This window comes from Pteropus alecto, unplaced genomic scaffold (genome assembly GCF_000325575.1).
Source record: "Pteropus alecto unplaced genomic scaffold, ASM32557v1 scaffold109, whole genome shotgun sequence".
In the NCBI taxonomy this organism is placed as follows: Eukaryota; Metazoa; Chordata; class Mammalia; order Chiroptera; family Pteropodidae; genus Pteropus; species Pteropus alecto.
Window position 1 is genome coordinate 8,015,610 of NW_006494608.1, and position 26,507 is coordinate 8,042,116.

Consider the following 26,507-nt stretch of genomic DNA (forward strand, 5'->3'; position numbering starts at 1 on the left):
TTTAAGAGGGGAGACTGCACCTCAGCTCTAGATGATGGCATCCATTTCCTGAGCTCAGGGTATTCCTGCAGCTCTTTCTCATCACCCTGGAGGATATGTGGAGTCAGACGTAGAAAGACAAGGAAGCTCCAGCTGGAATCTGGCAGGCAGGGAAAGGTGGGACCTCCTGACTAGGGCTCCTCCCTAGACCCTGGGCCCGCCCCCTACTCGTGAAATAACCTCCTGTAGGTGCTTTCCAAGTTGGGGGACAGTGATCTTGTTCAGATCAAGAAGCCACCCCCAGTGCTCCGGGGCCTCTCCCTAGCAATGTCCCACTAAAGCAGCCTATTAATCCGTTTACTTACCTCACACACCCCCTTCTCAGGGAATCTGTACTGTGCCCACTGATGGGTCAAGGAATAGACAAGTGGGTGGGGCCAAGGAGGCAGGGGCAGCAGGAACCAGAGCGAGAGAAGCCTGTAGCGCCAGCTCCTTAGGCTGGACTAAGCCCTTATGTCTATCATCTGAGAGCCCCAGTTTCTAACTCGTTATATTTTTCTTTGGTTACCTGAAGTGGGTTCTGTTAACCTCCAACAAGGGGATCTCCAAGACACTCATGCCACCCTCACAACCTTGCCCCTGCTACTCCAAGTGTGTTCCCTGCATTTCGAACAGGCTCCCAGGCAGTGCAAATCTCAGGCCCTCTCCAGCCCGCGGAATCAGGATTTGCGTTTTCACAAGATGTCTGAGGGACTGATGTGTACTTTAAAGTTTAACCAGGACTATGATAAGGAATCACCAGAGATGATAATCACAGGTTCCTAGCTTCTCATAGGACAGACCCAGGACACCTTGAGAGGAGAATCCCCTCCCTCTCACCATCCCATCTTCCCTAATACAGTGGTTCTCAACTGGGGACAGTTATATTGGTTGTCATAACTGGGGGACAGGGCTGCGGTTGCCATCCAGGGGATAAAGCCAGGGTTGCTGCTAGACATCCCACAAGGCACAGGACAGCCCCTCTTCCCTCCCTTACCTCAACCCCCCATCACAAGGAAGTTTCTAGCTCAAAATGTCATTAGTGCAGCTATTTAAAACATCTTCTCCTGCAGGCTCATCTAGTCCATGCTGGGCACTCCATGAAATCAAGATCCTCTGAAGGGGGCTATTGGTGAGGCTACTGGTAAATTCCAGCTCCTCAGGTAAAACATTCTCCCCTGGGCTGACCTGACATGCAGCCTGGCAGAAGATCAAATCTTTGGTTTGTTTGGTTTGGGGATCCGAGACCCAAAAATAAATAAAATATCATTTAATGTAAGGGTGCTACCTTCAGACCACAGTTAAGCTCTATGCAAAGCACAAGTAAGGCAAGGACCCTGTAGCCACCTGACAGGGTAATGCTCTCATGCCAGTTACATGCCCGTACCTTCCTCCTATAACACGAGACCTGCAGAGCCTGGGCGATGGATAGACGAGGGCCAGTGGCCACACTCAAAGGAAAGGATGAATCCTGGGTGACCACAATGATTTCATAACTATGAACGAGTATTCAGTAAGTGCATAAGGTGTGTATACATTGCCACACACCTTATGTGAAAAGGACTGTGAGTAAATACAAAAGAAATGGGTAGAAGTGTAGAAAGACCTATCGGCCCAACTCTAAAACACAGTGCTTTGCAAAAAATAACAAGCATTCTGCTTACCATATAGAGAGTAAATATAAGTCCAGTACTTTTATAATCAAGTGCTCACCTCGAATAATAGCAGAATCCTGGAGTACACATTATGAGTCCATAAAAAATTCAGATGTTTGTCACCACCCAGTGATAAAATGGCGAAACATTTTCAACAACAGAAATACTACTGGCTTTGGTTGTAGTAATTGTAGGACCTCAACAAATAGTAAAGATAGATGAGTTGTTTCCACATTTTACAGTTCTACTTCACACTCTAACAGTATACTTGGATCAGTTTGAGGATTTAATTTAATGGATAAACAATTTATGGTTAGTCTTAGCTCTTAGAGCTGATTTGGGGAGAAAAGAAGGATCATGGTTCAAGAGAACCATGAAAGCTCTCAACATCAGCACCTAGTTTGAAACCGAGCAAGCTTTTCCAAATTGTAGAAGACTGAGAGGTGAAGCTGACTCTGATTGAGCAGCCTGGGCAACATCAGGGCAGCCAACCTACCCCAAATCCCCCTTCTAGAGCACAGGCTCTCTCAGACCCATCCCTACCAATATCTGTGGGACACTGTTTGAAATGAAGTAGACTGCTCTGGGCTGTTTTTAACGATTAGATGGTCACATGGGTCATGTTCTCTGTCTGGGATGGAGCCTAACAGGTTCATCTCTCAAATCGAAAATGAGAATCAGAGTTTCAGACTGATCTCTGGGGCCCCAACATCCAGCCAAGGTTATGTTCTCTTTCTGCTGAGGTCAACTGCTTTATTTTGGAAGACACAGTCCAAACCAGATGATCTACAAGTTCTGCCCCTTGGAAGAAATTGTTTTCCCCTTTGTAACCCCATTAGCCTGCTTTCCCACCTCACAGACGGGGTGTGTGAAGAGGGCACTGCAGAATGCATCTGCTCTAGCCCCACAGCCATTCCTCCCTCTGCGGGTTACTGATGAATCCACAGTGCTGTGTGGGCCAATACTTGAGTCAGAATCCAGGCTTCGATGTCACAACTATTTATGAACTGCCGGGGCTGTGCTCCTGCAGGAACCTCTCTGCAGAAATGCACTGTGTCATTCTTCTGAGTGTAACATGGCAACAGGTGTTGATGAGAAACATTACATGGGAGTGTGTCTGCTGCTGTTCCCTCCATACCAACACCCAGCAACTGGGGTATAGACCACGCTAAAATCCAGAAGTTTCATAAATGTGTGTTTTGCCAAATGACACCAGGTTAGCCTGGGAATGAGGTGGCCCTAATGTCTCCTAATCTCAAAATACTTTTGCAAGCATTCTGCATAGTTCTGGGGCCCAGTTTTTGTTGCAGAGTTTCCTAGGCTGAATTTATTCATAGACATCAATGCAGTTAACCCCAGGTAGCCGACTTTGCCAGTTTCCTTGTGGTTGGCTGCTGAGCCTACCTCAGCAACTGGGGTGGGCAGTCTCACACAGTCAGCCAGGCTGTTTGCAGGGCATATGCTAGCTCAAAATCCCATCTTCCCCTCCTAAACCCCTATCTCCGACAGGCTCAGGTCTCCCCTTTGTGCCTGGGCTGGTGCCAGGCACGTTCCCACAGGCTGCCTCCACCAGGTTCACTTACCTTCCTCACCTCTGCTGGATGTAGGAGCTGCCAGAAACAGCCAGATCTCTTTTCTGGATTCTCCATGGCATGAAGGAACTTAGAGCACCTGGCAGTGAGCAAGCCTCTGAGGCACTATCAGAATCGCCCTCCTCTCAGGCAGAGAGAGTGACACTCTAAGAGTGGGTTTTACGAAGTCTTGACTGACGATGTGGGCTCCAGGATTCTGCTACTGTTAGTGTTGAGCACTCTATTATAAAAGTACCTGCCTTATACAGTAGTTCCCCCTTATTTGTGTAGAATACATTCCAAGTCCCCCCAGATAGTACCGAATCATATACAGACTAATTTTTTCCTATACATAAATATCTATGATAAAATGTAATTTACAATTTAGGCAATTTCATGGATAGAATGTTTGTTTCTACCATAGATCTTAGCAACTCCAGCATACGATTTTTTTTCTTTCCTTATTAAGTCAAAAACTTTAATCTTTTCACTTACAGAAAGCACTTTACAGCTTTTCTTTGGCATATCTGAATTGCCACCATCACTACTCTTGTGCTTTGGGGCCATTATTAAGTAAAATAAGGGTAATTTGAACACAAAACTGCCATTCCATGACAGTAGATCTGATAACCCAGACGCTACTAAGTGACTAAGGGTGGGGGTAAGGGGACCAAATACGGCGTGGATATGCTGAATGAAGGGATAATTCACATCCCAAGTGGAATGGAGCAGACATCACAAGATTCGTCACACTACTCAGAATCATGTGCAATTGAAAACTTATGAATTTCTTGTTTCTGGAACCTTCCATTTCATATTTTCAGACCACGGTTGACTCTGGGTAACTGAAACCATGAAAAGCAAAACCGTGGCTAAGAGGGGACTACTGTATTTACCTTCTCCATAAGCCCTTGCACCAGGGGCATCATGTCTGGCCCCACCCCCTTCCCAACATACCCACAATCCTGTGGTACAGGCGAATGTTGGGGTATAGAGGCAGGGGGAGCAAAAGTAGAAGATAGAAGTCCAGAAGCCCAGGTAAAGGACACTGAAGATCTCGGGCCCCTTATCTCTCCTCTCCAGGGCACCCCACTGTCTTGTATTAAGTGTGTCTGAGGAGGCTTGGCTACCTGAGGGAGGTAGGCCTGCACCCCTGGAGCCCTGACCGCCCCCAGGCCTACCTGGTGAAGCGCGGGGTTTCATCGTTGATGTTCACGATGTTCACCTGCAGTGATGTGGAGGCTCTGAGCCCTTGGCTGTCTCTCACTTCCACGATGAGATCGTGACTGTCAGGGGAAGATCCCAAGTGAGGGAATCTAGCTTTGCCGACACTGCCTCAAAATGGGGTAGGAGGAGGGAGAATTCTGTCCCCTTCTGGTCATCCCACTCTAGATGCTCCTACAGAATCAGATCTGCTATGTCCACCTTTCTTTCCCCATCTCTAAAAACCCACTTTTGCATTTCTCACCCTGTAGTTGTTATTTACAGCCACCATCTCACCAAGAGGCTGCTCATGCCCACCATGTCATACACTCCATCTCCATTGCTCCTCACATCACAGCAAAGTGTGTATGACGCCCGCGTGAGGAAACCGAGGCTCCCATAGATTAGTAACTAGCCCTGGTTCTCACACTTGGTGTAGAGCCAAGAGCCAAACCTAGGTAGGTCCTCAAGGCCCGTGTGTTTTCATCCTCATACCCTGGACTCTCCACACATCTTTTCTCAGAGGCCTTCTCACCTCCTGCATCCTGCTTTCATGTTAGCAAACAGCTCTGACAGCTGCCTCCCCAAGCTGACGGGGCATCTGAGGCAACCTCCAGATGCTTCAGGAGCCCTCTCTCACACGGTCATTCTTATTATCTGGAGATGAAGATTTTGGATGGGGAAAGAGGCCTTCCAGATAACTGCCTTATTTCCTGTTCCCCTTTGGGGCTCGCTACCCTCTGAACTTGCCAGGAAGGCAGCAAATTGCTCAGGGCCCCTTACTTTCCCTCAGGCTGTACCATGCCTGCTCCTTGACCCTCAGATAAACGGGACTTCAAGCGAGGTCATACTTCAAGCAAGGTCATTAGCAAAGGCTACCTATTGTGTCCTGCTTCAAAGTCAAATTCTGTTGTGGAGAAGAAGTTACCATCAGCAGACATTCTGAAGTTCTTTGTGGTAGAAACCAGGGCATACTGAAAAATAAGGAAAAAAAGAATGTAACTAAACATACCTATGCATCTTTCCCCAGAAGACAAGTTTTTCAATTTCCATTTTATATTCTTGGCTCATGGTACATTCCTGGTGTACAAGTCTAAGAATGGGCAGTTCTCAGACTTACTGATTCTTAAATCAAGAAACTTCTAGATCTGTGGTCTGAGCCTCTGTCCCTGATTGGCCACACCCTCATAAGCTGGTCACTGGATCCTGCTTTGATTATAGAGCACATATAAAAGGCCCCTGTCTGGGCATTCTACTTCTGGATCTAGTCTCTTTAACTCTGTCACCACATTCTCATTTCTGCCTCCCAAGACAATTTCTGGCTTTGATTCTATGTCTTGGCTTTAATGAACACTATTTAAACACAGCTACCATTAGGTAATAGGGTGATACTAAAGTAAAGGAGATCTGGTCTCTACCTTTAACAGAACTTATGGTATAGTGGGGTGCAAAAACATGCACGAGCATCATTCATTGAAATAATGGAAGGGCAAAGGGAACGGACAAGTGTGAGAGAGAACGAAACTTAGCAGAGTCCAAGTTGAAAGCTGGTTTGGAGGTATAGAAGGGCTGTTTTAAAATCTGAGCTCAGGGTTGTGGCCACAGGTCAGGTCTTCCCACATCTTGGAGAGATGAAATCTTTGTCCTCCTTGGCTCCAGTGCTTAGCCCAGCCCTCTCGATGATCTCCTGCCCAGCACCACTTGTTCTGACAGGAACACAGGCTTATTCGCCCAGCTCACAAAGTGCCAGCCCATGGAAGGACCACCCCTGTGCTCTAGAAGGTGCTCATCAAGATTGTGTCCTTGCTCCCATGGTGGAGTCAACAGTGCAAGGAAAGGACCTGGATCAGAGCTGAGCCTGAGTTCTGGTTCTCACCACAGGATCTGGGGCAAGTCCCTTCCTTGCCTGTGACTTAGGGATGATACCACCAGCTGCTCATCCACGTTCTTGTTGAGGATTAACTCTGAATGCATGCTGTAAAGTGTGACAGGCTGCAGCCACACTTGAGGCTCACATGTGTATATATTCATTTGTTCTAAAGGACTCTAAGGTTAGAAGATTTCATTATTTCCTACTAGGATGAGAGATGATCTCTCCACAAGGCCTTAGATCTCTGGATCAGTTCATCGGTGGAGGTTTTGCAACCAGAGCCACAGGCCCTGAAGTCTAAAATCAAAAGAAACACCAGCCAAGGATTCCAACCCAGTGATTTGCTACGTTGCGATCGCACCTGAGCTCCTCACAGGAGAAGAGAGGATGCACAGAAAATAGATTAAAGGTCCCCTCTGGGGACAATATAAGGTTTTAAACCATTTTTTAAAGTGTTTACTTTCCGATTGTTATTTAATAACATTTGCCTAGTTCTAATAAACATATGTTTTACAAAAAAAATTGGGAAAAACAGAGAAGTATAAAAAAGAAACTTAATATTAGTCACCTTTAAAAATCTCATTTTCTTGGATACCCTTCTGTTCTTCTCTATGCAAACATACACCCTCCAAAAATATTGGGATGATGTTCTAATCAAAATTATAATATTGTTATTTTCAGGAATAGCTTGAGCATTTCTTCATATTCCTAAATCTTATTTTATAGCCTGGTTGGTTAATGATGGCACAGCATTCTCCTGGAGGGGGTTATTTTACTAAGTCTTTCTTACTGGTCAGTTAGATGGTTCCTACTCATTTTTGAGAGGAAATATTTGGGCAATGCCAAGGAGCCCTCTTCTTCCACCCCCCCAAATTATATAAGCACTTAGCAGCACTCAGAGTGTGATGTTTAGATCCCAAGCCCCAACCAACTCTCCCACTCACTGCCTGGGCAGCAGTGGCCTGGGCCTCAGCTGCCTGCACGCAGAGCAGTTCCATGTCTTTGAGCAGAGTCTTCTCTGTAGAGAATCCTCACGTACCCACAGAGCTGAGACTAAAGCTAGATGCAACGGCAGGGTTTATAGACCTCAAGGAGGCATTACTACACACTGAATGAGCATGTGTTTGGAAATGCTCTAAGAGATAGGTCCCCAGTTCCGGTCGGTCCCCAACAGTGTAAGATCTTGGGACACAGAGATTACAGACAGGCCTTGCTCTCTAAAAGCTTCTGGTCAACTGAGGGAACATACAAAGAAGATGTGGGAAAGGTGCTCCAAGAGAGAAAAACAGGCTATGATAGGAACAGAGAAGAAAGACTCAAAGGCCCATCGGGAATGTAAGAGTGACCGATCGGGACAGTCGAGTTAAGTGTTTTGGCCCTGTAACCAGACAGCTGAATCTGAATCCTGGCTCTGCCACTTTCCAACTGTAAGGGCTGGTGCAACAAAGAGTAATAACAATAGGGCATGCCCCATGGGAGGATCATGTAAAGTTCTAGAACAGTGCCAAGTACATGGGAAACCTCAATGTCTGTCAACTACTACTGTCCAGTTAGAATGTAACGTCCATGAGGGGAAGGGCTTCTTCATTTTCTTCACTGATATATCTCTAGTGCCTAATATATAATTTAACATATTTGTTAAATGTTAAATATGGGGGTTTTCTTCTTGCCTATTTCCCATCTGACACCAGCAAGCCTACCTTAATCTTACAATCTTTTTAAAAATCTTTTTAAAAGCAACAACAAAAATCTTGCCAAAATTTTTTAAAAATCTCTTTGAATTTGGTAATGCTAGTCTTGGTTATGAAATCTTCTCTAGTTTTGCCCTCAATCTCAGCAAGAAAGAAAAAATAAATAGCAGCAGATAGAAAGGGTAAAACTGCAGAACTAGGAACATGGGGAATTTCTTCTTAATTTTATTAAGAGGCTGATTTCCTGGAATCTTAATTTTTTTCTTTTAGCGCCAGGCTAATTTCCTTTATCCCTGAACCTGCAAGCTTGTGTTAATGGGAATAGCAGTTTTGTACTTAGAAAGGAGATAATATCCATAGACTAAAAATATTGTGTCATGTGGCCATTTGCCAGCAACTCAGAAAGCTTTCTGTAAAACCTGGCATTCTCTCCCCTTTTAAAGGCTTGTTTAATCAAAGCTGCTCCCTTGATATTCATTCTTGGAAAACAGAAATTAAATAGAATGAAAAGCAACTGCAGCCCCTCTCTGCTCCAGTACTGGCTAAGAAAAGTCCTGAGTAATCAGATCAATTCGGTTAACAAATGCTTGTCACACAAGCTCTCCCGTTTTCCCACTTGGGAATATTCCTTTACCACCACCCCAGGTTTCTCTATTTGCAGCCCCTTGGCAGCTACCATTTGCTCACAGACACAAAAGCTTCAGTGTGGAAGACAACTAGCAGAGCTTCCTGCCCCATTCACCCTTTATGGTGCCACTGGTGTAGGGAGGAAGGAGGGTGAGAAGGAGCTGGCCCAGTTTCCTGAAATGTCAGGCTCCCTGGGGAGGGCACTCTACCTCCGGGCTGGCTCCCCTACTGCAGTTGGAGTCACAGGTGAATAATAATTCAACCTGCGCCAGTTTGTACCCATCAGTTGCTTTCAGGCCTACAATGGAATTGAGCAACAAGAATTCAGCCTTCTAAGAACAGATCAGTCAAGTTTTCAGAGTGAAGGAAGGACCCTTATCCCTCCCAAGTCCAGGGAGTGTCCACGACTCTAAAAGCCACTGAGAACATGCCCCAACCACCGCCCCCCCCAAAGGGCTAACAGCCCCAGAGGGCTAACGTCACTGGGCACCATCTTCTGACTAGGCTGTTATAAGTTATAAATATGATGCCACATTTCTATTATATTTTTCAGTGTAATCTGAATGTTTTATAAAAGCCTCAATTCCTCTTTTTCCCTATTCCATCCCTGTTCCAGCTCAGAGGTGGGAGGTGGGAGACAGGAGTGGGGAGGAAGGGGGCTTAGGAGGAAAAAAAAAAAACAGTACCATAAAAAAAACTACTGCAAGCCCTTAACTTGGCTCAGGCTTCTTCTATTGTGTTATGTGGGTGAGCTAAGTGGGTTATGGGCAAGCATTTGAATGTTTTTAAAAGAGCCACATTTATAAACGCAAAATGCTATAGATATGTCATCCTTTACTGATAAAGCTGCAGATCCCATCCTCTCATATTCTTTTTTTATAATTAGCCTGGGTCCTGTTCTTTGACTGAGGCTTCACTATTCTTAAGGACAATAATCCTTGTCTATTTGAGAAAGAGTCTCTCCCAATGTACAGTCATTAGTTGGTGATGTATTTGGAGTGGGAGTTGTCCAATACCACTGCTTTCTCCTTTCTTGAGCATTTTAACAAGCACCTGGTCAGAATGTGTTTTTCACAGACTTCAGTGGTGGTTCCTGAGTTAGCAGGCAGGTGCCAGGGGGGCACGTGAATGGGTGGTGTGTATCTGTGTGTGTGTGGTGGGGGTGGAGGTGCATGAAGAAGAAGGGGCGCTGTCACTCGGGAAAGAGGTGAGACACTAAAGACAGAATTTTCCAGAACACAGTAGAATGGGATGAGCAGGAGCTGGGTGAGAGACTTCAGTTCTCACTAGAGTTACCTGGCCCAAGCAAGGGCCTCGGTTCTCTCCCTCATCTCGAAACACAGGGTGCTCAGTGGACCTGAAAACTCTCATCCCGGGGCAATTACTTTATTCTCAGGAAGATTAAAAGCACAACTTGCCGCCACTTCTTGGAGCCATGACCAAGATGGAGGCAGAGAGAATCACTTTCCGTTGCCCTCCCCGTAGCCCAGCTACTAGCAAGTTTCTTGCTCTTTTAATTGAATCCTTTGTCTTTCCTGGTGAAGACAAAGTACATTTAACTTCATGCAAAAGTCCTTTCCTAATGGAAAGGCCAAGAGAAAGCCCCTTAATGGAGGAATTGCTGTACTAGATCACTTTGCCTCCAGCTGTGAAACTGATTAACGTCCTTAGGGTCCCGGAGGAGGAGGAGGCTGTGCAGCAGTCACTGGGCCATTTCCAAGCAGAAGTAGGGGAGGGAGTCTGGAGTGAGTGGGTGCAGGCCGGGCCTCACAGAGCCTCCTTCAGGATGCAGAGAAAGGGGGAGGGGGCCAGGGAAGAAATGACGGTAAATACAATTATTCACATGCAGATCATCCTGCGCATCTCTGTGTGCTGAGCCCACCACTGACACCTGCCTCTGTGCTTCACCTGCACCCCGTCAAAGCACAGAAGCTGCACAGGGTGGGGGAGCTGCTGCGGGATCTGAGCTGCACCATCCGACACAGAGGCCACTAGCCACAGGCACCTGTGACTACTGAACTTTTGCAGTGTGGCTGGTCTGAAAGGAGTTGAGCTGCATGTGTAAAATACACAATAAGTTTGAAGACTTACTATGAAAAAAAGATCTAAAATATTGCATGAATAGTTTTTGTTGATTATATGTTGAAATGATATATCGAGTTAAATAAACTATAATAAAATTAATTTTACCTGTTTTGTTTTACTTTTTTAATGTAGCTACTAGAACATATAAAAATTCACACACAGTACTTCTTTCTGGCTCACATTCCAGCTCTGTTGGCCACTGCTGGTCCCAGCAAGGTATGACCACATGCTCTTTAAATTTCTCTAAAAATGAGGAAGCAAATACCAGTGTTTTCTGCATTAGCCACAATTTTACATCATCTATGACACTGTTTCACATCATTAAGTTGGCCAAGGGTTGTAGGATTTGTCATTTTAAAGGAGCTGGGGTTTCTGGAGATGTCCTATAGCTAGTTTTAATTCATCCTTCCTCCTCTAGTTGCTGCCACCAGCAAGGTGACTCCTGGAACCCATCAGGTAAGATGACAGGCACAAACCAAGCCTAGGTGGCTTTATGCGCATGCTTTGGTGTTTATTGAAGTCTGTGTTTGTTTGTTTGTTCAGTGGTTCTCAAAGGGGGGAGTGCATCAGAATCACCTGGGAAGTGTGTGTTCCAATTCGGCATTCTGAAGCTGAATCCAGGAATCTGCATTTTTTAAAGCAGCCTGAACACCCTCTGAGAAAGTCATAAACCAGTGTTCCCAGGCTTTCTGACCAGAAGAATCGCCCAGAGTGTTTGGCAAATACACAGACTCCCAGACCCACAGAATCCAAACTCAGAGAGAGACTTGGGAAGTTTGAAAACCGTGTCTTAAAGCAGCAATTCTCAGCCCGGTCTGCATATGAGATCACCTGGGGGCTTTAAAAGCCTGATGCCTGGGCCACACCCCAGGCCAGTCACATCAGACTTTTAGAGGGGGGACCCAGATATGTGTATGTGTTTTAAGTTCCTCTGGTGGTTTCAATCTACAGCCAAGGTTGAGATGCACAGGTCTGGTCATTAGCAAGCTAACCTATCTTTTTTCTCCTTGTACAGAGCAAAACTTGTCATTTAGCACCTTGAAGAGACCAGAATAAGATGTGGAAGTACAAAGTCCACTGTATGTTACTGCCTAAACTGTTATTTCCTTTTTCTAGTCTGAGAAATGTTCATTCTAGATTCTGTTCACTGCTCCTGCAGGCTGGCTGTCGACTTTCTGCGCAGCTGTTAGTTTCAGCACAGGTGTTAAATACTTCATTAACACTTTCTGCTGTGACTGGAAGTGCCCCCTTCCCAAACGACTCCTAAAGACTCTGCTGCAGGAGCCACAGTGGCAGCCACCCTGTTGCAGCTTCCACAACCCTGCAGCTGCTCATAGCCCTCTTTTGATGGTATATTTTCTTTCAAAGGGGCAACACCTGCTGCATTTGCTCCCCACCTGGGCAGCTTCCCTTCATCTGAAAGGAACAACCTGATCTGGGAGGTGTTTTTAAAGGAGCCATGACCTTGTTCCTTCTGCATAATTTGGAACTATATTAAAAAGGTAGATTTAAAAATAAATACTTTTCTCAGCAGCTGAGATTCCTTCCACTCTGCTCCCACTGCATCCTGTACAAACTTTATAATAATTACTTTATTGAATTATAATTATTTGGTGTATGCATAACGTCTCCAATCTAGACTGTAAACTTCTTGAGATACAAAGATGCATCTTACTCATCTTTGTAACCGAAGTGTCTAATAGAAAACGTGGCACATAGTGGATTCTTGGTAAATGTTGAAATTGAAGCAAGGTATTATACTTGGGGTTGCTAACGTCATCTCTATCCCAAATCCCTTTTCCCCTGGTTACCATCAAGCAACAGTGGCCACAGGAGATAGTTCTGGCCAGTGAGAAATAAGCAGAAGTCCTCTGGGTAGGACTTCCAGGAGAGTCTTTGTTTTCCTACCAAGAAAAGGGACAGACTGGGCTGGCCTGTCCCTTTCACCCTATACCTCTTCATGTTTTCTTTTTTTTTCTTCCTCTTCCTGCCTGGAACTTAGAGGTAAAGGCTGGAGGTGTAGCAGCCAACTGTAATCATGAGGTGAAGATAAAGAGGACATATCCAACGTGCTCTGAATGGAAGAGCAGAAAGATAGGAAGAGCCCAGGTTTTTGAGGGGAGCTGTTGTGCAAGCTCTGCATCGCCTGCCTGTCTGCCTCTGGACTTCTTAAAAAATATCCCATATCCTCCACTGTGGTTAAGTTTTCTGTTATTTTTAGACAAATACATTCGTAACTAATATAGAGTATGTTATTAATAAGTATAAATTTAAAGCACCTAGTATTGTCCTTAGTACAAAATAGGGACCCATTAAGCATTTGTATATTCATTTTACTTATTCGTGCAAATAGAATCTTAAATAAAGGAGTTAAGTGTATCCCGAGAAGAACGAGTCATTGGATGTGAACCCCAAGAAAAATTTTATGTGCTGGGATGGACTCCCAATGGTCAACTATGGGTCCACATTTTATAAATGAGTCTACTGGCCATCTGCTGACAGAGGCCTCTTGCATATTCTGTGTACTGAGAAGAATCTCAGACTGAGCCTGCAACTTCCTGCACTGTGCTTCCAGTTTCAGTTTCCAGTTTCATCTTTTAATCAATGGACTGAGACCTGCCCCCATCCAATCGGAACCTTGCAGCTCTAGCCTTGCATCTTTATTGACCAATCAGACCTCATGAAGCCAACCAATCTGGACTGAGTAATTCGGACCAACAGAGTGTGCAATTTGGGTCCCTCCTTTGCATAATATTGGAGAAATCTGGAACCAGGGTGGGAACTTTCCCTATAAAATGCAGCATTCCCCTTGTCTCCACAAAACACATTTTCGATATTTGCCAGAGGCTGCGTCCCCCCAGTTTGCAAACTGTTACCGGTATAAGGTCTCCCCTTTTTTCTCCAGCGCCTTTTAGGTTTGCTAACAGTTGTTTTTGTTTTTTGACAGAAGGAATTTATTCTAGTAATAACAGACTATTCCCTAACATGTGTCCAATAATTTTAAACAGCTTTTTTTCAGAGCCTGTAGACCATATTATATTGGTCCTGGAGTTTATTCCCAAGGCTAACTAACTTCCTCCCGTTAGAACAAGTAGTCCCACTGAAGCTGCAAACCATGTAGCAAACAGCAGAAACAGCCTCCTGGTGTTACCAATTCCCCGAGTGTCGTATTTCAAGTATTCTCTCCTCTGTAAGGCGGGGTTTGCAGGAGTGTTGCCTGCTCCAAGGTTAGTCCAGTGACATTATTCTCTTCAACCGGGGCTGCCCAGCTGCGGTGGGTGCCCACGTCCGCTCTGGTGGGCAGAGGTAGCGCTGGGGCATCCTTGCCCAGGGACAAGCTAAGAGGCTTCTTCACCTGAGATTTGATAGTTACAAGAGCTCCACTGGCAGCTCCATCAAAGGAAACTGATTTAAAAAGGAAAAGAAGAGAGAGCAGTTGTCTCAAACTGAACCATGAGGCAACTCTCCAGGACAGAATCCCCTGCTTTCCTGTATAGAATTCCTCTTTTTCTTTGGAATTCTTGGGACTCTCTTTTAATTTTTTTTTTTTTAACTTGCCTCCAAGCAGCTTGGTTTCATCTCTGAAAAGGAAGTGTTAATGCCTCTCTTTAGAGTATACAATTTATGCTTATTTTAAAAATATATACCTGGATTTTTATTACCTTAGAATTAAAAAATATTGAGCGATTTCAGTATGCCAGGCACTGTGCTAAGTGGCTTTTCATGCATTCTCTAATATTTACAATCCCCTTACTGTGGTAGGTATTATTATTCTTCCATTTGACAGATGAAGAAATTGAAGCTCAGAGAGGTTAAGAATTTGTCCAAGATCACACAGAACCATGTAGCCCATCTGGGGTGTCTGTCTCCAGAACCCCTTTACCCATTCCAACCTCCTCTGTCCTCCATGCTTTGGCAGCATATTCCTCCCCTTGTCACTGCCCAGGCCCACCCTGCCGAGATGCCAGGCTCCTGAATCAAAAGCAACGTGGAGAAGTTTAACAAGGAGACTTACACTGAGGGGTATGTTTCGACTTGTGTCTTCTGGATCGAAGGCCTCAACCTGGTAAATGAATCCAGGGTTTGCTCCTTCCACTATGTAGAGGTCTTGACCTATACCCACATCACAGTGAAATAAGAAACATTTTATTAGATAAAGCAAACAAGGAATTCCAAAACCAGAGCAGCCAAAGGAAACCAAAGGAAACCAAACACGGCCAAGTAAACCAAGCACTTTGGCACTGTGGGAAAGAGGGCAGGAATAATAAAGGCCATAAGGGAGACCATAGCCAACTTGCAGGAGTAGATTTGTTTATGGGAATTAATTAAGTGCTAGGGTTGGCCAAGCTGTCATCAAGTCTTCACATATTTCCTCCAATGAGAGGTGACCTAAGGTACTATTGTTTGGTGGGGGAGAGGGAGATGATAAGAGAGTTGGAAAGTAACCACAGGTAGGAACATCCAGGATGAGGCTGCCCCATGTTCCAGATCCCCTTTCATGTGCAGATTCCTTCTGAACAGAGCTAAGGTCGCCCCTTGAAGTGCACTTAGCATCTTAGCAGAAACGAGTCCCTAAAATGAGAGGCCTTAAATAGAATAGAGAAGAGACTAAATCAGAGGGGAGAGAGGGCTGCAGAGGCTCAGGAAAGGGTACAAAAAATTGATTTCATCTACTTCAGAGTTCCTGGATGTCAGAGGGAGGGAAGAGCAGGCAGTGTCACTTGGTACCACCAGTCCTGCCTGAGGAGTTGTCATGCTCTCTCTCTGGCATCTCCTTCTGAGAATCTCTCTGAGAGATGACTGAGAATGTTAACATTAACTCACTCTGTTCTGAGGCACTGTGCTGAGGACTTAACATATGTTCCCTCCTTTAACAGCCCTAGAAAGTAGGCATTGTAATTTTTTCCACTTTATAAATAAGAAAACAGGCTCAGAGAAGTATTGAGGTTGCCTCAGTCAGTAAGGAATAGAATCAAAATTTGAACTCGAGCCATCTTACAGCTTATCTTCAGCCTTCATTCACTTTATCTCTGCTCATGCTTTCACTAAACAAATGTTTACTGATCTACACATTGGGCATACAGCAGTTGACAAAACACAAAACCCTGCTCACATGAGCTTGCATTCTCGTGCGGAGATATCAATAATAAAATATTTATTTTATCGATAATAAAATAAATGAGTAGAATGTGTGCAAGTTATTGAACAACATCGTGAAGAAAAATCAGGGAAAGAAGTGTTGTTGAGTTGGGTTACATTGTGAAATAGAGTGCTTATGAAAGGTTTGTTGACATTTGAACCAAAATTCTCAAAGAAATGTGGGAGAGCCATAGAGTTACCGGGGAAGGGGAGGAGGAAAGAGCAAATGCCAAGATGCCAAGGTAGGGTCGTGCCTGGAGTACTCACAGATGGGTGAGCAGGCCAGGACTGCTGGTGCAGAGCAGGTGACCAGGAGATGTGTGGGAAAGACATGGCAGGCCGTGAGGGTTGTATGGGCTTGCCGATTTGCTGGGGCCTTAAAGAGACTCTCACTCTCCTTTTGACTGAGATGGAAAGTTTCTTGCAGAGTTTTAAGCAAAGGAGTGCCTTGATTTAAGTGATGTATAACAGGATCCCTCTGGCCACTATATGGAGAATCAACAGCAGAGGGCAAGGGCAGAGCAGAGAGCCCAGTTAGCCAGCCACTGCAGCAACCCAAGCGAGACATGACTAGTGGAGGTAGTGGTGAACAGGCTAGGGACAAGTAGGATTCTGCACAGGTTTAGAAGTTGGTAAGATTTCCTAATGGATTTTACCTTGGGTGTGAGAGACAGAAAGAAGTCAAAGTTGACTTCATTGTTTTGGTCCAAGCTACTGGAAGAATGAAGTTGCCATTCATTTAAATAGGAAAAACAGGAAAAGCAGCTTTGGGTGGGGATGGTGGGGGTCGGAGGGGTGGAGTAGGAGTCAAGAATTTGGTTTAGGAACATGTTAAGTTTGAGATTTCATATTCTGACACCAATTCCAGTGTGTGTGTGTGTGTATGGGTGTGGGGTGGGGGGGCTGGTTCTTATACCATCAAGCAATTCTCTGACACCAGCTGGATGTTCTACAATTTAGCTCAATTCAAGTTTAGGTTGTCACCTATGCTTCTGACCCACCAGCTATAGATCTGAGGTTTCTACACCCCCCCACCCCACCCACACCCCCACTTTGGGCTCAGTTTGCTAGAGGGAATCACAGAACTCAAGGAAACATTTTACTTACTTGATTACTGGTTTATTATGAAAGGATATAACTCAGGAACAGCCAGATGGAAGAGGTTCATAGGGCACAAAGTAGAGAAAAAGCACTGAATTTCCAGCTCTCCAGGCATACCACTCTGAATCTCCACCAATCTGGAAGCTCTCTGAGCCCCACCCTTTTGAATTTTTACGGAGGCTTCAACACACGGGCATAATTTGTTAAATCATTGGCCATTGGTGATTGAACTCAGTCTCCCCTCCTGCAGTGGTGGCAGTGGGTGAGAGAGTGTGTGTGGAGGGGACTGAAAGTTCCAACCCTCCAAATACATGATTGGCTCCACTGGCCACAATTGCCATACTTAGGTGACCTAGGAGCATTTCAAATGCCACATCATTAACATAAGAAAAGATACCTTTATTACTCTCATCACAAGAAATCCAAGGGTTTTAGGAGCTTTGCGTCAGAAACAGAGGAAGACCAAATATATACATTTTTTATTATAAATCACAATATTACAGATGTCTATTAGTTATCAAAGTAGAGGTGTTAGGTAAGACATTTGGATATTTGAGGCAGTTCAGAGGAGAACCTGAACTAAAACATAGACTTGGAGGTTGTTAGTATGAATGGCATTCAAAGCCATGAGCTTGGGGGAGATCACTCTTATGTGTATTGTCTCTACTCTGTGGCAGCCATGAGCCTGGGGGAGATCGTGCAGGAAGTTACCCTTCACTCTTATGTGTATTGTCTCTACTCTGTGGCAGATGCCACACACACACTGCCCTCAAGGCATCAGCATCCATGGAGAGAATGAACAAGTCAGTCGATGACTAGTGTGCAGTGATGAGCCCGATGAGCTTGGCCCAGGTTCCTCCAGAACGATCTACCTGAGGTCCTGATCCTCAGCTGCCTCCCCAGGACTAAGAGACGCCTAAGAGAAACCGTGGTTGTGAAGGGCTTTGTAAATTGCTGGGCACAATTATTGGGAGTCCTGGGCTGAAGGACATTTTATTTATTCCCTGCTCATTAAGCAGCTGCCTTTTTCAGGGAAACAGCTGCTTGTTTATTTACTTTTCTGTTTTTCTCCATCCCCCAGGGTCTTCCCTGTGCCACCGTCTGGGTTTCATTGCACACCCCAGTGTATCTTACCTTTGGCCAAGTTGCCTAGAAACTGAGGTGGCTCATTCACATCTGTTACCTGGACAGTTAGGACCTGCAGGTCAGTGGCACCAACATCATCCTTAATGTAAATTTGCAAATCAAATATCTTTGGTCCTGTTTCAAAATCTAGTTGCTCCTTCCCAGTGGTGACAACCTAAAAGTAAACGCAGATTTCTTAGTAATCACATGGAAGAGGCCTGCTTTGTATGCTTGAGTTTTGCAAAGGGATATTACTAAGAAGGAAGCAACCAGCATCCTGGAAACCATTTTTCACTCACATTCAAAGGAACGGGTAGTTTGCCTTAGTCCTTCCAAACATAAGCCCCGCAACCCTTCACTAAAGGGACTGCTGTGTATGATGCTGCTTTTCACAGGAAAGAAAAATATTCAGGAGAAATTTTGGTTGCATCGACTAGAGATGGATAGCCCAAGAATTTAAAAACCTATCGCTACTTGGGGTAGGCTCCTAGACAAGTCCTTTAACAACTCAAAATGTAGCAGGATTTTCTCATCTTTCAGAACAAGATGCTACACTTTCCTGGGACTGCTATTAAATTACATCTTGACTCATCACTCCATTCTAATTTTCCCAAGGCCACTTCCAAGAATAAACAAGCAAAGGATACATCTGCAGAAATAAGGAATGATATTTACTAACATCAGCTGCCTGTTTAGTTTTGTGTGTGTGCCTTCCCATACTTTCTTCCAGTGTTGGAACATTGTTCTTGGCACTACAGGTGTTTTGGAGATGTGAGAGGGATACCAAGAACCAGCGCCAGAGAGATATCACCAGAATCTAGACTTTTGCTAGGAGGAGCCCAGGCGGTCCATGGTAGGAGGGTTCTGTGGAGGCTAGGCTAACTGGAGGCCAGTCTCTGACCTCTAACATCTACATCCCTGTTGGTGAGCTGCCAGAAGGCACAGAGTCTTTTGGGACATTAAGGATTAAATGTTTTAATTATGCTAATAGAAACTTTTAGTTATTAGTACAACTTGGGCCTGACAGTGAGGCATTCAGTATCCTGTAGTGAGGAAAGCGCTTAGGTCTGATTCCGTTTCCACCGCTGAACTTCTGTGTGACCTTGGGAGAGTCACTTCACCATTTCTTGATTTTGTTTCCTCATAATTAGAATTAGGTAAGTTAATTTTTGCCATGGTTAAACAGACGTGTTATAATATAAGGTTATTATAACAAAGAGCTAGATCAGGGTACTATGGAAAATCAGAAGGAAGAGAGTTCATTGTAAGCTGTGTTTAGTCAGAGAAGGCTTCATGGAGAAGGCAGCGAGTATCATGTTTGACTTTGCAAGATCTGGATTGGTTAAGAGAGGACAGCCATCAGCGTGAATGAGTATGTGTAGTGGAGGGAGAATGTACGAAGGAGTGTTGAGAGGAAAAACGAGGTAGCCTTGCCTCCATCCACAAGCAGGATCAGCCTGATAATACACACAAGTGGAGATGACCCGTATCAATGGTTGGCATGTGGTAAATAAGAGGCGGTATAACATAGCGGTAAAGAGCATAGAATCTGAGCCCAGCCTTCCCATTACTTAACCTTCCTGTAGCCTCAGTTTCCCCATTTGTAAAATGGAGATAAAAAGAACATCCGCTTTATAGGGCTTTTGTGAGGATTAAATGATCTAATCCATGGAATACCTAGATGACTGGCACTGAGCAAACCCTCAGGAAAAACTGTTTAGGGAAGGTAATTTTACCAGAGCAGCTGCCTCTGTTTCCTGATTTATACCCTAGCTTCCTGCTAAGCTTAGAGTCCTCTCCTGAACCCCAAGCCTGGACAGGTCCTTTACCACAATATTGCCTATTGACAGCCCCTTTCCCTTGGGAACGAGATTTAATACCCCAGAGGAAGGAAATAGAGCAATCAGAAAAGATCCAAAAATGTTGTATCTTGGAACCAAAGGAATTGGGTTGCTATCAACACAAATGGAAAAGTTGTTTTTGTTCTTGTTGTTACCGGCATTTATTAAACGTTTGCATGCCAGGCTCTTGCCAAGCCATTTTGTTAGGTATTTTAATATTTATCACAACAACAATAGGTTAGTAAAAAGTCTCCTAATTTCATACATAAGGAGACTAGAACAGAATAGAGAAGGAACTGCAAAAGGCCACAACTGAGAATGGGGGAATCTTGATTTGGTTGCGGGGAATCTTGATTTGGTTGCGGGCAATCTGGCCGCAGTTTTTGTGAAAGGCAGTAAGTCTGGTTTAAGGCATATTAAGTTCGAGGTCTGTCTGGACTAGGCTGAGCATATTTACTGTTTAGGGAAAAAACTGTTTAGGGAAGGTAATTTTACCAGAGCAGCTGCCTCTGTTTCCTGATTTATACCACAGCGCTCATGACAGTAGATGAGAACAGAGCAGAGTCATGCTCCGAGACAGGCAAATGGAAGAGGGACAGATGTGGCCTCCACTTGACCTCAGAGAGCTCCAGTTTTTATGCTGCTGAGCCCACTGTCACACCTCCCTGGCTTCTCAGAGCTATCCTTCTTGGTGCTGCTCTAGGAGAAAATCTTTTGACCAATGATCAGTCACATGGACCAATGAGGCTCTGGCATCTCTCTTGCTGGGCAATAGCGAGCCAGCAGTGGGGTGGTAATGAGCGAGGGCTCTTGGGGCCAGCCTGCCTGATCTCAAACCTCAAGTCTGCCACCAATTAGCTATGTGAACTTGAGCAAGTTGCTCGACTTCTCTGTGCCTCAGTTTCCCCACCTTTAACATGCATATAATAGTACACCATTTCATAGTGTTGTTATGAGGATTAAATGAGTGAGTTTACAAAATGTTCAAGGGAATTCCTAATATATGGTAAATGGTTCATAAATGCGAGCTCTTATCATCATCATCATCATCATTATCCTCGTTCTTATCCATCCTCCTCCCCTCCCACCCCAACATCACCAGAAGTCTCAACAGCTGTGTTTGAAAGCAGAGAGGCCTGGCTTCTGTCATGATTAAAGGTCACCCTCAGAAAGCTCTGCGCAACAGAGTCCCAAAGCCAACACTGACCAGACCTCTAGGCTACAGGCCCAAAAACTTCACTGTGAGATTCATTATCCTGTAGAGTGTCAAGGTTGCCCAAGGAGGAGCCACTTCTCCCATGTTTGCCCACAGCCATGGCCATCCTAGTATCAACTGCAGACTGTGGTGCCAGGAGGGCACCAAAACAGGAACAATATGGTGAACACTTGAGCCTAGATCAATTGAAGGGCTAAGAAATTCGCCATTTCTAGAGGTCAGGAACAGGCTAGAATTCTTTCTTGACTGACAGCTCTGCTTGAACTGCATGGCGTGTGGGAAGGCCATGTCCCATAGAGAAGGACTTGGGCGCTCATCAAAATAGCAGCAGTTATGCATGGCAATGCAGGAGAAAGAGCCTAAGATTGGGAGTCAGAAGACCTGAGTTAAGTTTTTATTTCATCCTTTATGGCTATGTGATCTTGGAAAAATCAATTAACCTTGCTGTCTCTTTGTTATCTTTTTTCTAAATTAGAAATAAAAAAATATTTAAATGGTGATAATATCAGTTAGTAGTTAACAACCAAGTAACAATCAAGCTATGAATGTGCTTTGGAACCTCTGCAAATTTGAAGCAGCATGATCATCATTATCATTAAAGGCAGTAGACTATAGAGACTGTGAATGAGAGCTCTCAAGTGGAAACAACCCAAATATCTGTCAACTGATAAATAGACAAAATTCGGTATGTCCATACAGTGGAATATTATTCAGCCATAAAAAGGAATAAAGTACTGATCCATGCTATGATATTTTATGCTTATAGGAAAGAAGTCAATCATAAACAACCATATATAATATGATTCCATTCATATGAAATGTTCAGAATAGGTAAATCCATTAAAACAGAAGGTAGATTGGTGGTTGTCAGGGACTGAAGGGGTAGAGGCAGGGAAATGACTGCTAATGGAGTCAGGATTTCATTTTGGAGTGATTAAAATATTCTAACATTAGATTGTAGTGATGGTCTGAGAATATCATAAAAACCACTGAACTGTACACTTTCAGTGGGTGAATTGTATGCTATGTGAATTATATCTCAATAAAGCCATTGTCAAATTATGGTGAGAGCTCTGAAGTCAGACTGCCTGGATTCCAATTTCAGCTCAGCTACCTAACAGCTTGTAAACCCAGGGCAAGTTATTTAACCTTATTGTTAAATTTTGTTTCATTTTACCCATTGTAAAGAGGGGGTAATAACACAAATAAAATTATGGAATAATACAGATAAAATAGTACAAATAAAAATTGAGAGTAAACATGTGTAAAGCATGTTCAACTGTGTCTGGCATATACTGCATGCTCTCTAAGTATAAGCAATTGGCAAGGCTTATAGAAACAGACTAGCAACAGCTGTTAAAGAAGAGGCAGACGTCAAGGGAGCAGATAGATAGTGCGGATAAGTCACAGAACCAGCATCTGGGACCTGGGAATGTACACTGCATGCTGAGGGGAAGCCACCTGAATGTGTGCTCCTTACATACCTGAGGACCTACCCCTTGGGTGCTGAGAATACCAGATGCTCGGGCTCTGGCCCTTAAGTCATGGGTTCCACAGTGACTCTGATGGTCAGCTGGGTTTGAGAACACCCAGTATGTACCGCAGGGAGGCAACCGTGCCTAGGCCAAGCAGGCTGATCCCACTGGGTCCGACCAGAACCCCACAGCAATGGCAGTCAAGACCAGGGGCAGGGCTGATGATAACTGTGGGAGGTTCCTATGCCAGCTGAGGAAAGGGTGGAGGTGGGGGACAATGAATTATAAGTAGGTCCAGACACCTGGATCCTAAAAACATCCTTAGAAGGCCTCTGAGGTTACTAGTGGAAAACATGCGATGATCAGATTTGTCCTGCCTAAGGAGGATGAAAACATTGGAAAGATTCAAATGACAAACTAGAAAACAGAGCAGTGGTGTCTTGGCTCTTGAATGTGGATGATTGGGTCTGAATTATCCAAGAGGAAACATTCACAGAGTAGGGCTGGACATTTACACTTATATTTTTACTAAGGGTGTGTTCTTCCGTATTAAATAAGTTTCCTCATAGATTTCTTTCTGAACAATTCATAGTAAGAATCATAGGAAAGCAAAATCACCAGACACAAGTTTATCAGGGTCTGGCCTTTAAGAAGATCAATATTCAAACTATTCCACACAAAGAATCTAGTTTCTGTCAGCACACCTAACACTTGATATCATGCGAAGGTGGTCGGCAATAAGAAACAAGCCTTTTATTTGCAACAAATTGAGCATAATGTTCAGTTGGACTGGATTAAGTAGAGAAAAAAGGTTCAAAGGCTAGAGGGGCTTCTAGCACAGAAGGTTCGAAGATGCCCCAAACGGGACTTCCTGATCTTACAAGAGGGAATATTAAAGAGGAGGAAATGACCACTGATCTAGAATCACACCTGCCCCTCATCTTCAGGACCCCTCTTCGCAGATAGCTCCCATTGCGAATAAGATGGTACTTACCTCAAAGTCAGTGTCTGACAGCCTGTTCACCCTGAAGGCTTCGGTGAGAGGATTCGAGTTGATTATTAGGGGAAACCGTGAGATCACAGGTGACAGTGATGCTGATAATTTCACAGAAAACTTGTGCACTGAAGTCTCAGGTAGAGCATTCTCTGTTACGTTGCTCGTAGCAGGTAAGTGGATTAGGTGTAGAGCCTCACTTCCTGTGGATTTTAAAAAGATGCAAAATGACATGAACACAAAGCCTTGTGATGAGAACAGGGACTTAACAACTTGTTCTGTGGCTTTAACTTGTAGCTAGGAGCAACGATGGAACCTGGTCACTCCCCAAGAACAGATTCTCTTGCCAAGAACTGGAAATGGGAATGCGAGATCTTCTCAGAGCCAGGAAAACAACCACCACCAAACAACCATGAGCTCTGCTTCTGTCATTCCGTAAACAGGACTGCTGCTTTTCTCTTGTCTCCCTGCTTTCCTTCTCTTTTCTCCCAGTCTCTGTGAAGAGCCAGGGGAAGAGAAACATGACACCTTAGCAGATAGACACCCACTTAAAGGACTTAGTCTAGCCATGACAGTGTCTCTCTCCTACAGAGCCTGGTAGTTACAAGAGTTTATTTTTCTTCTCTGTGTGAGTGTTTGATTTATGAGGTCATCTGAGAATTGAGTGTGCATCACTGGAATGCTCCAAAATCATGGTAGATCTCCCCAGATCCATAAGAAATCTCAAGGATAATCATTGGTTATTATTGGGTGCTACAGGTGTCATGTACAGAGTTGATCAGTATCCTTTGGTTGATAAGCTCCTGTTTCACAGAAAAGGAAATGAGATATTCAGGGAAGGCATGCGAATTGCCTTGGACTGCATTATAGACAGGAGATTTTATAATTTAAGAGAAAGTATATTTCTTTCCAGGAAAGCCTTGGGACATTCTGCATTCTCCTTGATGCTCTGCAAGGCTTGGCCAGTACAGAGGAGAGCAACAGGTCATGTTCTTTCATGTTTTCACAATGATGGTTACTATAGGAAGTTGAATAGTGTCCCCCCAAAAATTCACATCCTCCTCAAACCTCAGAATGTTCTTTATTTGGAAGTAGAGTCTTTGCAGATGTAATTAGTTAAGAGGACGTCATTACCAGATTAGGATGGGCTCTAAACCCAATGACTGGTGTTCTTATAAGGACAGGACTCAGATACACACGGAAGAATGTTATGACAAAGGCAAAAATTGAAGGGATGCAGCTACAAGCCAAGGAATGGCAAGCAACCACCAGAAGCTGTGAGGTAGCATGGAACAGATTCTCCCTCAAAGCTTCTCTCAGGAACCAACCCTGCCAACCCCTTGATTTCAGACTTCTGATCTCCTAAACTGTGAGAGAATAAATGTCTGTTGTTTTAAGCCATCCCATTTGTGGTAATTTGTTACACAAGACGCAGAAACTAATACAATTACAATTTATTTGATGTTCCAAATAGGGCATAATGTAAAATTCTTTCAGTCATTTACTCCTCAAAACAATCCTCTCAGATAGATATCATGTGATTATTTTACAGATGAGTAAACCAAGCTATGTGAATACAGTAGTCCCCCTTTATCCTCAAGGATATGGCCCAAGACCCCCAGTGGATGCCTGAAACCACAGACAGTGCTAAACCCTATATATACTATCTTTTTCCTATATACACATACGTACGCTACAGTTTAATTTATAAATTAGGTGAAGTAAGAGAGTACTACAACAATAATAAAATAGAACAATTATAACAATATACTGTAATAAAAGTTATATGAATGTGGTTTCTCTCTCAAAATATCTTTCTATACTTACCTTTTCACTTAAAAGAAGCATTTTACAGCTTCTCTTTGACATATCCAAATTACCAGCATCACTACTCTTTTGCTTTGGGGCCATAATTAAAATAAGAGTTACTCGAACACAAGCACTGGGATACCTTGAGAGATGGCTGCTAAGTAACTAACAGGAAGGGAGTCTTTACAGCATGGAAACCCTGGACAAAGGGATGATTCACATCCCAAGCAGGACAGAGAAGGAGGACAGCAGATGACAAGAGATTTCATCACGCTATTCAGAACAGCATGCAATTTAAAACTAATGAATTGTTAATTTATGTAATTTTCCATTCAATATTTCAGACCACAGTTGACCGAGGGTGACAGAAACTGTGGAAAGCAAAACCATGGATAAAGGGAGACTACGTAGTAAGTAACAAAGCCAAAATGTACACTGCTGTGCTACTTCTCAGTCAGGTCCCTGATCTTGGCCATCATTAGACACCGGAGGTAAACCGCTTGCAATGGGAGGAGGTACAGGGTGACAGTGGAAGGATCTCTCCTACTTGAAGGTATAAAGTTTCTAGAAACAAACAGGATGTGGGAAAATACTGGTTTTTTTAAGAGAATGTTTTTATTTCAAATTTGGGAGAGGGGATGCAAAGAAATAATGGAAATGTAGGAAAAATTGAAATATGAACACGTTCATTGATACAAACTTTCATAAATCTAAAATTATCTTATTTAGATTAAAGACTAAAATGTATTATGCATAAGTTATTTTTGCTCGTAGAATTATCCAGTTTTATTGACAAGGATGGTACAAGGACTCAGATATCAAAATAGCTGATGTTTAGGGTGATGTGAATATGAATAGGTTTTTTAATCTATTAAAATTGACTTTAGTATTATAGCATTCTTGTGATAAAAAAACCAAAAGCTATATAGTATACTTGGAGCACCTAGAGGCAAATAGTTCCCAAAAATAGCTTTTCCAAATGAGCAAAATAATCGGTTGCTTTGGTGGGTTGGCTTTTTTAGGCATAAATCCCTCTTGCCCTCTTTTCCCACAAATGAAAATCCCCTGCCTCCCCCCGCAGCTGTTC

The 26,507-nt window shown here is 43.9% G+C and overlaps 1 protein-coding gene across 1 annotated transcript in view; it reads right to left on the reverse strand.

Annotated features, from left to right (window-relative positions):
* CDHR3 (cadherin related family member 3) overlaps window positions 1-26,507 on the reverse strand; it is a 60,810-nt gene that overhangs the window by 25,596 nt on the left and 8,707 nt on the right. Inside the window, exons 2-6 of the mRNA XM_025041932.1 lie at window positions 23,612-23,814; window positions 18,095-18,260; window positions 14,736-14,833; window positions 5,327-5,421; window positions 4,426-4,530 (exon numbers count right to left, since the gene is read on the reverse strand). Of these exons, the coding sequence (XP_024897700.1) occupies window positions 4,426-4,530; window positions 5,327-5,421; window positions 14,736-14,833; window positions 18,095-18,260; window positions 23,612-23,814 (667 nt within the window). The remainder of the gene's footprint in view (window positions 1-4,425; window positions 4,531-5,326; window positions 5,422-14,735; window positions 14,834-18,094; window positions 18,261-23,611; window positions 23,815-26,507) is intronic.